Source organism: Cetorhinus maximus, chromosome 4 (assembly GCF_964194155.1).
Source record: "Cetorhinus maximus chromosome 4, sCetMax3.hap1.1, whole genome shotgun sequence".
In the NCBI taxonomy this organism is placed as follows: domain Eukaryota; kingdom Metazoa; phylum Chordata; class Chondrichthyes; order Lamniformes; family Cetorhinidae; genus Cetorhinus; species Cetorhinus maximus.
The window spans coordinates 138,988,015-139,001,476 of NC_135882.1; the positions used below are offsets into that span (position 1 = coordinate 138,988,015).

At 43.4% G+C, this 13,462-nt stretch overlaps 1 protein-coding gene across 3 annotated transcripts in view; it reads right to left on the minus strand.

Annotated features, from left to right (window-relative positions):
• The window catches only part of LOC144679939 (corticotropin-releasing factor receptor 2-like), a 305,817-nt gene that overhangs the window by 73,888 nt on the left and 218,467 nt on the right, over positions 1-13,462 (minus strand). For all 3 annotated transcript variants that reach the window (XM_078540927.1, XM_078540924.1, XM_078540926.1), the window contains one exon: positions 6,522-6,628. In XM_078540927.1, coding sequence (XP_078397053.1) covers positions 6,522-6,628 — 107 coding nt within the window. The remainder of the gene's footprint in view (positions 1-6,521; positions 6,629-13,462) is intronic.

Here is a 13,462-nt window from a genome sequence, read left to right on the forward strand (position 1 = left end):
AATTGAAATTATGCTGGTTTTCCACAAACCCATGGTGTAACCAGGCATGGTTACTGAAATGCATGATATTAGAATGTTCACAAGGCAATTAAAGGCATTTCTGAAGAGAGCTAATATTGATGGATATGGCGAGAGGCTGCATTGTTGAAGTTGAGCTCTTACAAAGTGGTGGGCGTGTTGAGTTCAAAGACATTTAACCATTTTGTAATCTCTAAATGAGTAAATCAGACATTTTTTTAGGTAGAAGAAGGATCATCCTGTTTTCACCAGATCAATCCCTCCCTTTAAGCAAAACCCAATGAATGCCAGCTTTAAAAACCCAGTGTTGGGGGAGAAGGTGCTGTACTGGGTTAAATAAAGACCGGTTCTTTGCCTGTGGGTTCCAGATTCAAGCTTAGCTCAGATTGACAGGTTTCTAGTCTCCCCTCTCCGGTGGTTGTAAGGGAGATTGCAGGCAGGGCATGTGAAATGAATCAGGAATTTGAGACCACAGGGGATGGTGGTGAGATGACTGATGGCAGCAAATCAGCACTCTCTGACTGCCTCCTTTCACATTACAAGCACCTGATTGAAGTTGCCTGACTTTCCCATCATGTTCACATTGTTAATAACTGCAGAAGACAGTGGAGACTTCAGGCAGTTTCAATCAACTGTTACAATGTATTTGTTCTGCTTGCGTCTCTGTGGCTGTGATAATTTTGCAACATGAGACAGATTGGTGGAATGGGAGGACAAGTGGCAGATGAAATTTAATGCAGAGAAGTGTGAAGTGGTTTATTTTGTTTGGAAGAATGCAGAGACAATATTGTTATGGACAGGAGGGGGGGTTAATTTAACCAGCCCTGTTTTCTTCTCTCACTACCCATCTGTAAACAGAAAGGCGTTTTTGATTTCTGATTTTTCCTCTTTATAAGTGGTGGCGTATTTTCCCCAACCCTTTAGTTTGGAGTGATCCAATCCTCTATTAATAACCCACAGCAAACCTGAGAAAAGGTAAAATAAGAGGGTTGGTTTATTTAACAGACACAAAAAATGTGGGAAAGGGTTTCGCAAACATCCACCCCTTTTTGCATTCGTACAAAAAAAGGGATAAGGCAAGACCACAATAAAAATAAGATTTATGGTTTCACGTGAGTCCAGAGTCCAGAATCAAAAGTCCAATGGTGCATTCCTTCAGAGATTAGTAGGCTGAAACTGTTGCAGGGTGATCCGTCTTCCCAGAAACCATGACCTCCCCATTGGAAAAAGGCATGTAGAGATGAATGAGTCTTATAGGCTCAGATACAGGAGTTCTGATTTTCCAGTAGTACACAGAATAGATGAGGGCCAGGCAATGTACCTGGACAGCACTCTTTCTGCTGCTACCTGTTAGGTGGTAAAATGGTAGACTGCCTGGGTTCAGTTCCACATGGCAATATTACAGGTTCTAGCAGCTTGGGGGAGATCATGTGACATGCCTTCTACTTCTTCTCCTGGGCGTTGGACAGGTCTGGAATCTTGAGAGGTTTAATAGAAGAGTCAGGGTCCCTTTTCTCCTTGCAGACATACTGTCCCTGTTGGCCAGGCCTCTGCCTTAGAAATGTAAAGGGTTTTGGTGCATTTCTTTGGAATTTGGTTTTCTGTAATCATAGGGGGTATTTGATCTCGTTAAAGGTAACAAGGTTACTGATTGTTACTGATGGTTTTTGAAGGTTTGAAATTCCTCTGGTATGAGTCATGGCTAATGAGGCATGTGACGGAAAAGCTTTTGTCCATTTTAAAAATAAAATAATAATGTTGTAAAGTAGCCAGGTTGACGTAGATCAATGTTTTGCTTCCTGTCTTCTGGAAAATAAAGGTTACAATTCTAAAAGTGGTGCAGGAGCAGAGGAACCTGGGTGTATATAAATGGTTAAAGGTAGCATGAGAGGTTGAGAGATTGGCTAATAAAGCATATAGTATTCGAGGCTCTATCAAGAGAGGCATTGTGTACATAAGCAAAGAAGTTATGTAAAATCTGTATAAAACACTGGTTCACCTCAAGTGAAGTGTTGCACCCAGTTCTGGGCACCACATTTTAGGAAAGATGTGAAAGCATTAGAAAGGGTGCAGAAAGGATTCACAAGAATGACTCCAGGGGTGAGGAAGTTTAGTTACATAGAAAGATTGGAGGAATTCAGACTGTTTTCCTTGGAGAAGAGATCATTGAGAGGAGATTTGATAGAGGTAATAAAAATCATGAGGGTCTGGGCAGAGTAGATAGGAAGAAACTGCTCCCGTTGGTGGAAGGAACAAGAACCAGAGGACACAGATTTAAGATAATTGGAAAAAGAAGCAATGGCGACATGAGGATAACTTTCATCACACAGCAAACGTATGAACTAGGAGCAGGAGTAGGCTGCTCAGTCCTTTGCGCCTGCTCCAACATTGAATAAAATCATGCTGATCTGACTGTAACCTCCCACCAACCCGGGTAACTCTTCACCCCCTTGTTTATCAAGAATCTATCTACTCCTGCCTTGAAAACATTCAAAGACTCTGCTGCCACTGCCTTTTGAGGAAGGGAGTTCCAAAGACTCACTACCCTCTGAGAGAAAAAAATTCTTCTCATCTCTGTATTAAATGGGCGACCCCTTATTTTAAAATAGTGACCCCTAGTTCTAGATTCTTCCACAAGAGGAAACATCCTTTCCACATCGACCCTGTCAAGACCCTTCAGGATCATCTATGTTTCAATCAAGTCGCCTCTTACTCTTCTAAACTCCAGTGGATACAAGCCTAGCCTATCCAAACTTTCCTCATAAGATAACCTGCCCATTCCTGGTATTAGTTTAGTAAACTTTTTCTGAACTGCTTCGAATGCATTTACATCTTCCTTAAATAAGGCGGCCAATACTGTACACAGTATTTCAGATGTGGTCTCACCAGTGTCCTGCACAACTGAAGGATAACCTTTGTATTCAATTCCCCTCGCAATAAGCAATAACATTCTATTAGGTTCCCTAATTACTTGCTGTACCTGCATACTAGCCTTTTGCGATTCATGCACTAGGACACCCAGATCCCTCTGAATCTCAGAGCTCTGCAATCTCTCACCATTTAGATAATATGTTTCTTTTTTATTCTTCCTGCCAAACTGGACAATTTCACAATTTCCTACGTTATATTCCATTTGCCAGATACTTGCACACTCATTTAACCTTATGTCCTCTTTACAGCTTACTTTCCTACCTATCTTTGTATCAACAGCAAATTTAGCCATACCTTCGATCCCTTCATTCAAATCATTTATATAAAGCGTAAAGAGTTGAGGCCCCAGCACTGATCCCTGTGGCACACCACTCTTTCCCAGAAAAAGGCCCATTTATGGCTACCCTCTGTTTCCTGTTAACCAGCCAAACTTCTATCCATGCCAATATGTTACCCCCTACACCATGAGCTTTTATTTTCCTCAGTAACCTTTGACGTGGCACCTTATCAAATGACTTTTGGAAATCTAAGTACATTACATCCACTGGTTCCCATTCATCCACAGAACATGTGACTCCTTCAAAGAACTCCGATGAATTACACCTGCTTTCCCCTTCACAAAAGTGAGTGGTCAGGATCTGGAATGCACTGCCTGAGATAGTGGTGGAGGAAAATTCAATTGACGCTTTCTAAAGGGAATTGGATCATTATCTGAAAAGGGAACATCTGCAGGGCTATGGAGAAATGGCAAGGGAATGGCACTAGGTTAAATGCTCCTTCAGAGGGCCAGCACAGATACAAGGCTGAATGGCTTCCTCTGTGATGTAACCACTCCATGATTCTATGAGGGAGAAAGGAATAGAAGAATTTGTTGATAGGATGAGATGAAGTACGGTGGGAGGAGGCTGGTGTGCAGCGTAAACTCCAGCAAAGACTAGTTGGGCAGAATGGCCTATTTCTGCACAGTACATTCAACAAAATGAGATGTTGATTAGATGCAGCCTTTAAAAAAGAATTGGCTTTTACAAGATCAGTAACTAGTGAACTGTCAAAGTAGCCAGTGGGTTTACTGCATGTTAAGTGGCCACTTTGTCATAGATGCCTATGGTGATGTCAAATACTATCATTTCTCTGTTGTAGGCTTCTAAGATGTGTGAGGAGGGTATAACTGGTGCAGACTGTAATTGCAGTTTAAATTAAAAGAAAGGGGTAAATATGGGAGAAGAAGCCATCATGGTGGTTTGTGAGATACAGATATTGGAAGTCACATTTCTGTGCCCAGCTACATAGTAACCATATTATACCAACTCAGTCTCTCTCTTATATAAAACGAAAAAAGAAATTGCTGGAAATACTCAGCAGGTCAGGCAACATCTTTGAGGAGAGAAACAGAGTTAACGTTTCAGGTTGTTGACCTATCGTCAGAACTGGGGAAAGTTAGAAATATAGATTTTGAGCAAGAGGTGGGTGGGAAAAGGACAAAAGAAAGTGGAATGGAAGACACAAGAGATTGAATGACAGAAGAGTTGGTCACACAGGGTCAAAGGGAATGGTGATGGAGGAGGAAAAGGAACAAAGAAATGAAAGATGTACCTATAGCAGGTGTGCTGCTGTCTGAATGTGAAAACAAGAGAAAAACTAAAAGAGGCAAAAAAAAGAAATAAAATGGGATGTAGAGATTATGGTTTGAAAATGTTGAACTCAACGTTGGGTCTGGAAGGCTGAAAAGTGCTTAATCGAGAAATGAGGTGCCTAGGTCTTGTTGCATCACCAGGGGTCCCATCTGCTGGCTGGAGAGTCGGCGAGGGACCCAAACTGCCAATTTTCCAGAAGGCCCGCCGAGCTACAAATTAATCAGCAGTGGGCCTTCCCCTGGGGGTGGAGGTCTCGCCTCCTGAGAGCTGCCAGCTAATCCGAGACTGGCAGCTCTTGTGTTCAGCACTGCAATAGGGGAGGACATGGCCGCTGCTGGAAGGACAGGCACTGGAGTCCAGGATTGCAGAGTGACCCAGGCCAGAGGTAAGTAATGGTAGGGGGGGGGGGGGGGTGAAGCAGGTTCACAGGGTGGAGGTTGCAGGGAGAGGGATTCCGGGTGGTTGGCAGCAAGGGCAGGGCGGTGGCACTCAGCACTCCCCCCCGTCCCCCGCCACCCCTCACCACACTTCCCGATGTCCAGCCCCTGTGCCTTTGAATGAGAGACACCCCACTCTACCCCCATCTTCCTCTGGAGTTGACAAGCTCTTTTTATTTATTTGTTCATGGGATGTGGGCATCGCTGGCAAGGCCAGCATTTATTGCTCCCCCCCACCGCCCCTGCCAATTGCCTGTCCTTGTTCAGAGGGCAATTTTAAGAGTCAACCACAATGCTGTGGATCTGGAGTCACATGTAGGCCAGACCAGGTGAGGATGGCAGATTTCCTTCCCTAAAGGGCATTAGTGAACCTGATGGGTTTTTACAACAATCAACAATGGTTTCAGGGTCTTCATTAGATTTTTAATTCCAGATATTTATTGGATTCAAATTCCAGCATTTGCCGTGGTAGGATTCGAACCCAGGGCCCCAGAGCATTAAACTGGGTCTCTGGAACACTAGTCTAGTGACAATACCACTAAGACCACAGTTGCAGCTGTCATGCATCCCTGATAGCGATAGGCCCGCCTACAGCTGGGTTAATACCAGTGGTCATGGGATGAGGCCCTTAAGTGCTCATTAATTGGCTACTTAAAGGCCTCAATTGGTAGCAGGGTGGGAAAGTCGACCACGGCCCTTCCTGCCAGAACTTAATTCGAGTGGAGGCGGGAAGGGACGGGGTTCCAATCCGCCACCATCGCACCTAAGTACCTGTCCTTCCCAACTTCAAACTCTCCACAAGAGAGAGCACAAGATTCTGTCCTACGTTTCTCTTGTTGTGCTCTTTTATTTACATTGCTGTATGATTGCAGCTGATAAATGAATAAAATGATAAAAGGTCATATCTCATCTTTGGAGAAGCTCGCTCCCCTCAAGAGATGGAACTGCATGAATGGAATGATGAATGTGTACTGTAAGTCATTGTGGATGAGATTTATAGAAGCTTGAAGCATGGAAGGAGGTCCTTTAGCCCACTGTCTCCTGTCCCAGAAGGATATACATGTAGAATTAATTAATTGGTCATTTTAGTAGGGGATGACTCCTCTCTAGTAGAGGAATGCAGAATACAAGGACAACTGTATATTTTCAGTTAAGTTGCTTAAAAAATAAATGCAGAAAATTTTCATAAAAAGGGTTGTAAAGGTATGGAAATACACCAACCAAGAGGGCTACAGTTGGAGAATCAATTGAGCTGTTTAGAGGAGGGGCGGATAGTTACTTGAGAAGTATTAAGGAGCACAGAGAAGGCAAGGAAAACTGGGATAAGTGGGCAGCTAACAAAATGTAGGACAAACTGGATGAGATGAATTAGCCTATTCCTGTTCTAGTTTCCAAACATGTCGTTGTTCACTGAGGTCAGGTTTGATGGCCAATGTTGAACATTCAAACACATCTTGTTGACAAACAATGTAATGTTAGATTCACAGTGAAGGTTACATACCTCAAGCAAAGAAAAAGTACGAAGGCGACTATGAGGGCTCCAACTGAGATGCAGTGACCCAGATAGTTGATGATCAGAGCAATCTTGAAGTGGAGCTGGTATTTCCTCTGAAACAAAACGCAAAAATAAAATTTCCTGAAGTCAATTTAGATAGAACTCTTGACCATACACTATTTTTTAACAATAAGAGGCACGTGGCCACTTATGTTGTGCACGATTGGTCAGTGTGAGTGTGCTGGCGTACTGAGGCCTAGAACAATCTTGACTTTCGGGCTTTATATAAATATTTAGGCTCTGATTCTTTCCTGAACCTGGCAGGAATCATTGCCCTTGCTGGCAAAGATGCTGTTGACGTGGATCCACATGAATGCTGGGACAGATTTTCTGGGTTCATCACGATTGAGAAAAGGGGGGAAATCCCTGGGGCAATTAAGGGAGGCCCAAATATTCCTTGTTGAAACACTCCTGCTCCTCCTGCCCGGCAATAAAATTTAGAAAAAGATTTTAAACTCACATTGCTGGGTCCACTGGACTGGAAGCCAGCCTTGTCAGCCAGGCTGATTTCCAGCTGGGAAACTAGTCGGAGCCAAAAAGTGCTTCTGGTAAAATTCAGGCCTTACTTTTAAAAAGGCTAAATGAGCAAACAACCAAACCAAGTACACTAGGAAAGATTACAACAATACTTCTTTAGAAGACAAATGAAACGCTTCTAAAGGTATAATGTTAAGCGTGCAGAAAAAAAATTATCTACCCTAAACCAGCAAGCTCAGAATAAGCACATCCATTTGTAATCGCAGAAGTACGATGGAGAAAATGTACAAATTGTGCAGGAAGGAGAAGGGGATCACTGAGATAAATATTTTAAAAATCCAAAAATATATTAAAAGGGTATCCAGAGGGAGAGAAAATCATAGAAAAAAAGCCAGTAACAGCTGAGGTGAAGAATTACACTAAAATATTATTTCAGTCAGAGGACAGTCGAAAAAGATGCATAAAGGTTTGAAACTGAGGAAGGTAATTACTTGGAATGATCACTTCCTCTAGATATTCCAAAGAGAAAACAGAAGCACCATGACCTCCCCAAATAAAAATATCCCATTGACTTCACGACAGATGAGTCCTGGGCAGACTAAAGGGCTCAGAGCAGTAGGCCCAAGGATTTCTGATAATTATCTTTGAAAGCTGTGAGAGGCTGGATAGGAGATTTGTGAGGCGCTGAACATTATGAGGAAGTCAATGGTTTCTGGGGAGCTGCTAATGAATTGAAAATAGTCCAGTGTGGTGTCCATATTCAAAAAGGATGAGCCATTTGTCTTACATGTGACATGTAACATTCCATGCAAAAATAATAATCAGCATTATTTTAATATGTTTAAAATAAGTGGGTGAATGCCACCTTATGAATTAACAGCTATCTGAAAATCAAGGCTAGTCTCTCATGGTAAGTATTTATGTAAGTTTATCCAACTTTGTTGCTAGTTGAACATTAGTGGATCCTGAAATATAATGATGTTTTTTTTCAAGTCTGAACAAGCTGGATTTATTGACAATAATGTCTCGTCCCATGATTATAATGCTAATCCCCATTTGTTCAGCAAGTTTGGGAACAATAAACCATTGGTTTCCAGCAGCCAATTCACTGTTCACAGGGACTACAATGTTGTACCACCTCACTACCATGATTGGTACACCAGCTACTGCATTTGTCTGGGATGCTGATCATAGACATAGCATTCAAAATTCCCGATCCCCATTCAAAGATAATCTTTAACTTGATTAATTCTTGATTCTTGATTATTCTTAACTCTCTGGTAAATCATACTAACAGGCATTTTATGAGCAGCCATTTTCACTTTTCAGTAAACAATGAAACCACTTTAGAACTGGATTCATTGAATTGTTAAATGTTACTGCGCAGAAAGCAGGCCAGTCGATTTTATCGAGAAAGTGTCAGCTATCACAATAGCTGTTCTACACATTTATATGCCCTAATTCATGGAGTTTCGACCCCAAAACTGCACAATGGGGGTTAAGGTGTGCACCTCAGATAATTCTCTGTCAGTCAGTTTTTGGATGGGAAATTATTGTGAAGCTGCAGCTGATAGTCTCCCAGCAAGTGCGTTTCTGTGCTGGATGTGTAAAACCCATAAAATTATGATTCAGTTCAAAAATAAGCATACAAAATATATCTAACCAGCTGATGAAAATTATATCTTTATCACAGTGTTGATATATGAATTCATGTGTACACATGTATTTGTATCTATACATGCTTGTGTATATAATGGAGTGGTGTGTAATGGTGTATCATGGGATCACCTAGGCTTGACCAAGTTGCTGGTTTAAGTTTTAAAAGTGTTTGCAGTAAAAAAGAACACTAGAGTGGATGTAAGTAGGGAATGTGACCTTTTGGTCAGGCCAGGAGTTCATGACTAGCCTATGGGTCAGTCCATGATAAGCTAAGGAATGTGACCTTTGGGTCAGAATAGAATAAGTTGATGAATGATCTATGAGTTTTACTGTGAAAAAACTGATTGCCTGACCTCAGGGCCGGCTAAGGTATGTAGATGACTGGGCACTGTAGTAAAATATCAGGACAGATAAGCAAAGTTCATGTTTTGGGATAAACTGTGGGCATCACTTGTGTCAAAGGTCAGGTTATTCCATGATTATTTTATAAACTCATCTGTAATTGCAGACAGACCAAACTAGATGTACAAGATAAGAGCATTGTGAGTTAATTATGAGATATCACAGAGATGGTGTAAATGACTGAAGGAAACTGTTTATCTTTGAATTGCCTCTTAGAGCGTTCTGAGACAGCAATCCCCTCTATGCATGCTTGTATTGAACAAACTGCTGCCTGCTTTACCAACAGCTGACTTGAGTGTCTTTAGATACTCCACAACAATAAGAAAGTCGTGCATATATATAGTGCCTTTCATGACTTCAGGGCATTCCAAAGCACCAATGAAGTAATCATATATGTATTTGTGTTTGCATGATCACACATATACATGTGTGTGTATGTATGCTTTTATATTTGTGTGTGTGTGTGTGTGTTTGTAACAAGTGTGAAGAGCTGATCGACTTTGTTGTCACTAAGATTGAGTCATCTGTTCAGCTGACTCTTCATTCCCTTCCCCTAGCAGAAATTCCCTCCGACTAAGTATTAGGAAGACCAAAGCCAGGGGATTTTATTGGGCCAACCAGGGCTTACCCGCTGGTTGGAGAACCGGTGGGGAACTCCTGTCAGTTCTGTGGGGGAGGCCCGTTGGAATCAAGTGCCTTCAATCCTCGTGATTAAGGTCCTTGGTGCAGGAGGTCCTGCTCATCAAGAGCTTTTTTTCTTGTTCATTCATGAGATATAGGCATCACTGGCTAGGCCAGCATTTGTTGCCCATCCCTAATTGACCTTGTGAAGGTGGTGGTGAGCTGCCTTCTTGAACGGCTGCTGCCCATGTGGTGTAGGTACACCCACAGTGCTGTTCGAGAGGGAGTTCCAGGATTTTGACTCAGCAACAGTGAAGGAACTGTGATATATTTCCAAGTCAGGATAGTGTGTGACTTGGAGTGGAACTTTCAGGTGGTGGTGGTGTTCCCATCTATCTGCTGCTCTTGACCTTCTAGATGGTAGCAGTTGTGAGATTGGAAGGTGCAGTTTAAGGAGCCTTGGTGAATTTCCGCAATGCATCTTGTAGATGATACAAACAGCTGCTACTGTGTGTCGGTGGTGGAGGGAGTCAATGTTTGTAGATGGGGTGCCAATCAAGCGGCTGCTTTGTCCTGGATGATGTCCAGCTTCTTCAGTGTTGTGGGAGCTGCACTCATCAAGGCAATTGGACAGTATTCCATTACACTCCTGATTGTGCCTTGTAGATGGTGGACAGGCTTTGGAGAGTCCAAGGGGTGAGTTACTCGCTGTGGGATTCCTAACCTCTGACCTGCTCTGGTAGCTACAGTATTTATATGGCTGGTCCAGTTCAGTTTCTGATCAATGATAACCCCCAGGCTGTTGATCATTAGGGATTCATCGATGGCAATGCCATTGAATGTCAAGTGGTGATGGTTGGATTCTCTCTTGGTGGAAATGGTAATTTCCTGGCACTTGTGTGGCGTGAATGTTACTTGCCACTTGTCAGCCCAATCCTGGGCATTGTCCAGGTCTTGCTGCATTTGGACATGAACTGCTTCAGTGTCTGAGGAGTTGCAAATGGTGCTGAACATTGTGCAATCATCAGCGAACATCCCCACTTCCGACCTTATGATGGAAGGAAGGTCGTTGATGAAGCAGCTGCAGATGGTTGGGCCGAGGTCACTACCCTGAGGAACTCCTGCAGTGATGTCCTGGAACTGACATGACTGACCTCCAACAACCACAACCATCTTCCTTTGTGCTGGGTATGACTCCAACCAGTGGAGAGTTTCCCCCGATTCCCATTGACTCCTTGATGTCACTTTTGTTCAAATGCTGTCTTAATGTCAAGGGAATCACTCTCACCTCACCTCTGAACTTCAGCTCTTTTGTCCATATTCGAACCAAGGGTGTAAGACAGTCAGAAGTTGAATGATCCTGGCGGAAGCCAAACTGCAAATGCCTCTCGATGGTATTGTTGATGACCCCTTCCATCACTTTACTGATAAGGCTGGCATTACTTTACCAATCAGAAGCTGATAGTTCATCATTGCCACCAGTGCCAGTGGGAGGAATTGTTGCTGGTGGCACTGCACCCACATGAGGCCCAGAATTGCAGAGAGACCCCAGGCCACTGGTGAGTGAAGGTGAGATTGGGGTTGTGGTCTCGTGAGAGGGGTTGGAGACAAGGGTAAGGGATTGCTCTCAGTGGTCAACCCCTGCCTGATGCTGGGTCCCTCGATCAGGCACGGAGTGATAATGCCTGATAGCGTGGGACCCCTCCCTCAGGAGGCTGCTCGCAAACCTAATAGATTTTGCTGGGTGGTCTTGAGCAGCCTCCAATTAACTCCTAAGCAACCATCAAATTGCAATGGGCTCAGGGATGATGGGTGTCAATTGGCTTATTAATGAGTATAATTGACATCCAGCCCCTGGTGGCTGGGAATTCTGCGTCAGGCCCATCTGCCCTCCAACTTTATCAGCGGAGGTTTTGCAGCCACTGGGAGACTGATATAGGGTCTCATCCATGATTGGGTCTGGTTGCCATCATTCCTGCCACATCAGACTGCATAAAATCCATCCCACTGTGGTTGATCCGCACCACAAGCTCTCTTTCCTAATCACCATCTCCGTTTCTCTCCCTGGCCACTGTCTGAGGCTGAACTAGAGCATTCGTAATGTTGGTGTCTAACATGGCCCTAAAATGAACTTCCAACCACATATTCATTCCATCACCAAGACCCCTGACTTCCATCTCTGTAACATCACCACTGCCTCAACTCATTTACTGCTGAAACCCTCATCCACACCTTTGTTACCTCTCATCTTGATGATTCCATTGCTCTCCTAGTTGGCTTCCCATTTGTCATGCTCCATAAACTTGAGCTGATCCAAAACTCTGCTGCTCATTTCCTAACTTGCACCAATTTTCATTCAAACATCACCCATGTGCTTGCTGATCTACATTGGCATCCAGTTAAGCAATGCCTTAATTTTTACATACTTATTCTTGTTTTCAAATTCATCCATTCATCCCTCCGTAGCCCTGGAACCTCTTCCTATAACATTGTGAAATCTTTGCACTCCTCCAGTTCTAGTCTCTTGAGCATCCCCAATTTGAATCTACAATTAGCAACTGTGCTATCACCTGCTGAGGCCTTAAGCTCTGGAATCCCCTTCCGAAACCTTTTTGCCTTTACCTCCCTCTCCTCCTCTAAGAGATTCCTTGAAACCTATCTGGCCAAACTGTTAGTCATTCATCCTAATATATACTGGGATAGGCTTGATGTCAAATTTTGTTTGATAATGTTGCTGTGGAATGCCTTGAGGCATTTTACTCTGTTAAATGTGCTATGTAAATGCAAATTGTTGCATATGTGTATGTGCATATTTGGATACACATATATAATATACATGTATGCATATAGGTTTGTGTGTGTGTTTCTTAATGTGTGTGTTTGGATACCTGTGTGTGTATTTGCATTAGGTTATGTGTGGTAGCAGGTAGTTGAGAGGGCTTGTTTAGCAACTGCCATGGATGCTGGTGAAAGTCTTAATTGTTCTGTAATTATGATCTTGTCATCACAAGGCTTGTTATGTTGTTCATGACAGAAATTGTTCAAGCATTGTGAAGCCCGTTAGTGGATTTCTTGTTGAGTCCTGTCAGCTGATTGTGCTGCCACTGTTACTGAGAAAATAACTGGGTTTCTATATTCCTGGAGAATAATTAACCATTATGAGAGTTTCCATCTGTAAAAAATTATATTCCCTCTCAATTTATTGGGGTAGATCACCTGAATAATGATATAAAAGCTTAATGCAGTCATTTTACATTATCGAACCTTTTTACAGTTTAGTGCCGGTGGAAAATAGTCCCCACGGAAACTTAGCGCAGGTACACGGGGCACTGGAATCCCCGCCATCCTGGTGAGAAGCACCCGCTCCGGCGGCTTGTCCCTGAGGTATTTCACGCTCAGAGGATTATTAATTGCTTTAAGGTGGGACTTTTGCCCTCATCTGGGCAGGGAGCCCCGTCTCTGAGGGCTGCTGGCCAATCAAATGGCTGACAGCTCTCTAGTCCCAGCAGCACCGCTGGAAGTGGTGGCCACTGCTGGAACTACAACAGTCCCAAATGCTAAGGAGCTGAGGGCGGAGTAAAAGGTAAGGTTAGGGGTGAGGGAGGTGGGGCAATTCTGGGGCCAAGTTGATGAGGGAACAGAGGAATTGGGCGCTGAGGTAAATAGGCCAGGGAGAGAGGAGAACTGGGGTGGGATTGGGGGTGGAAACAAAGGCCTGGGGGCCCTCT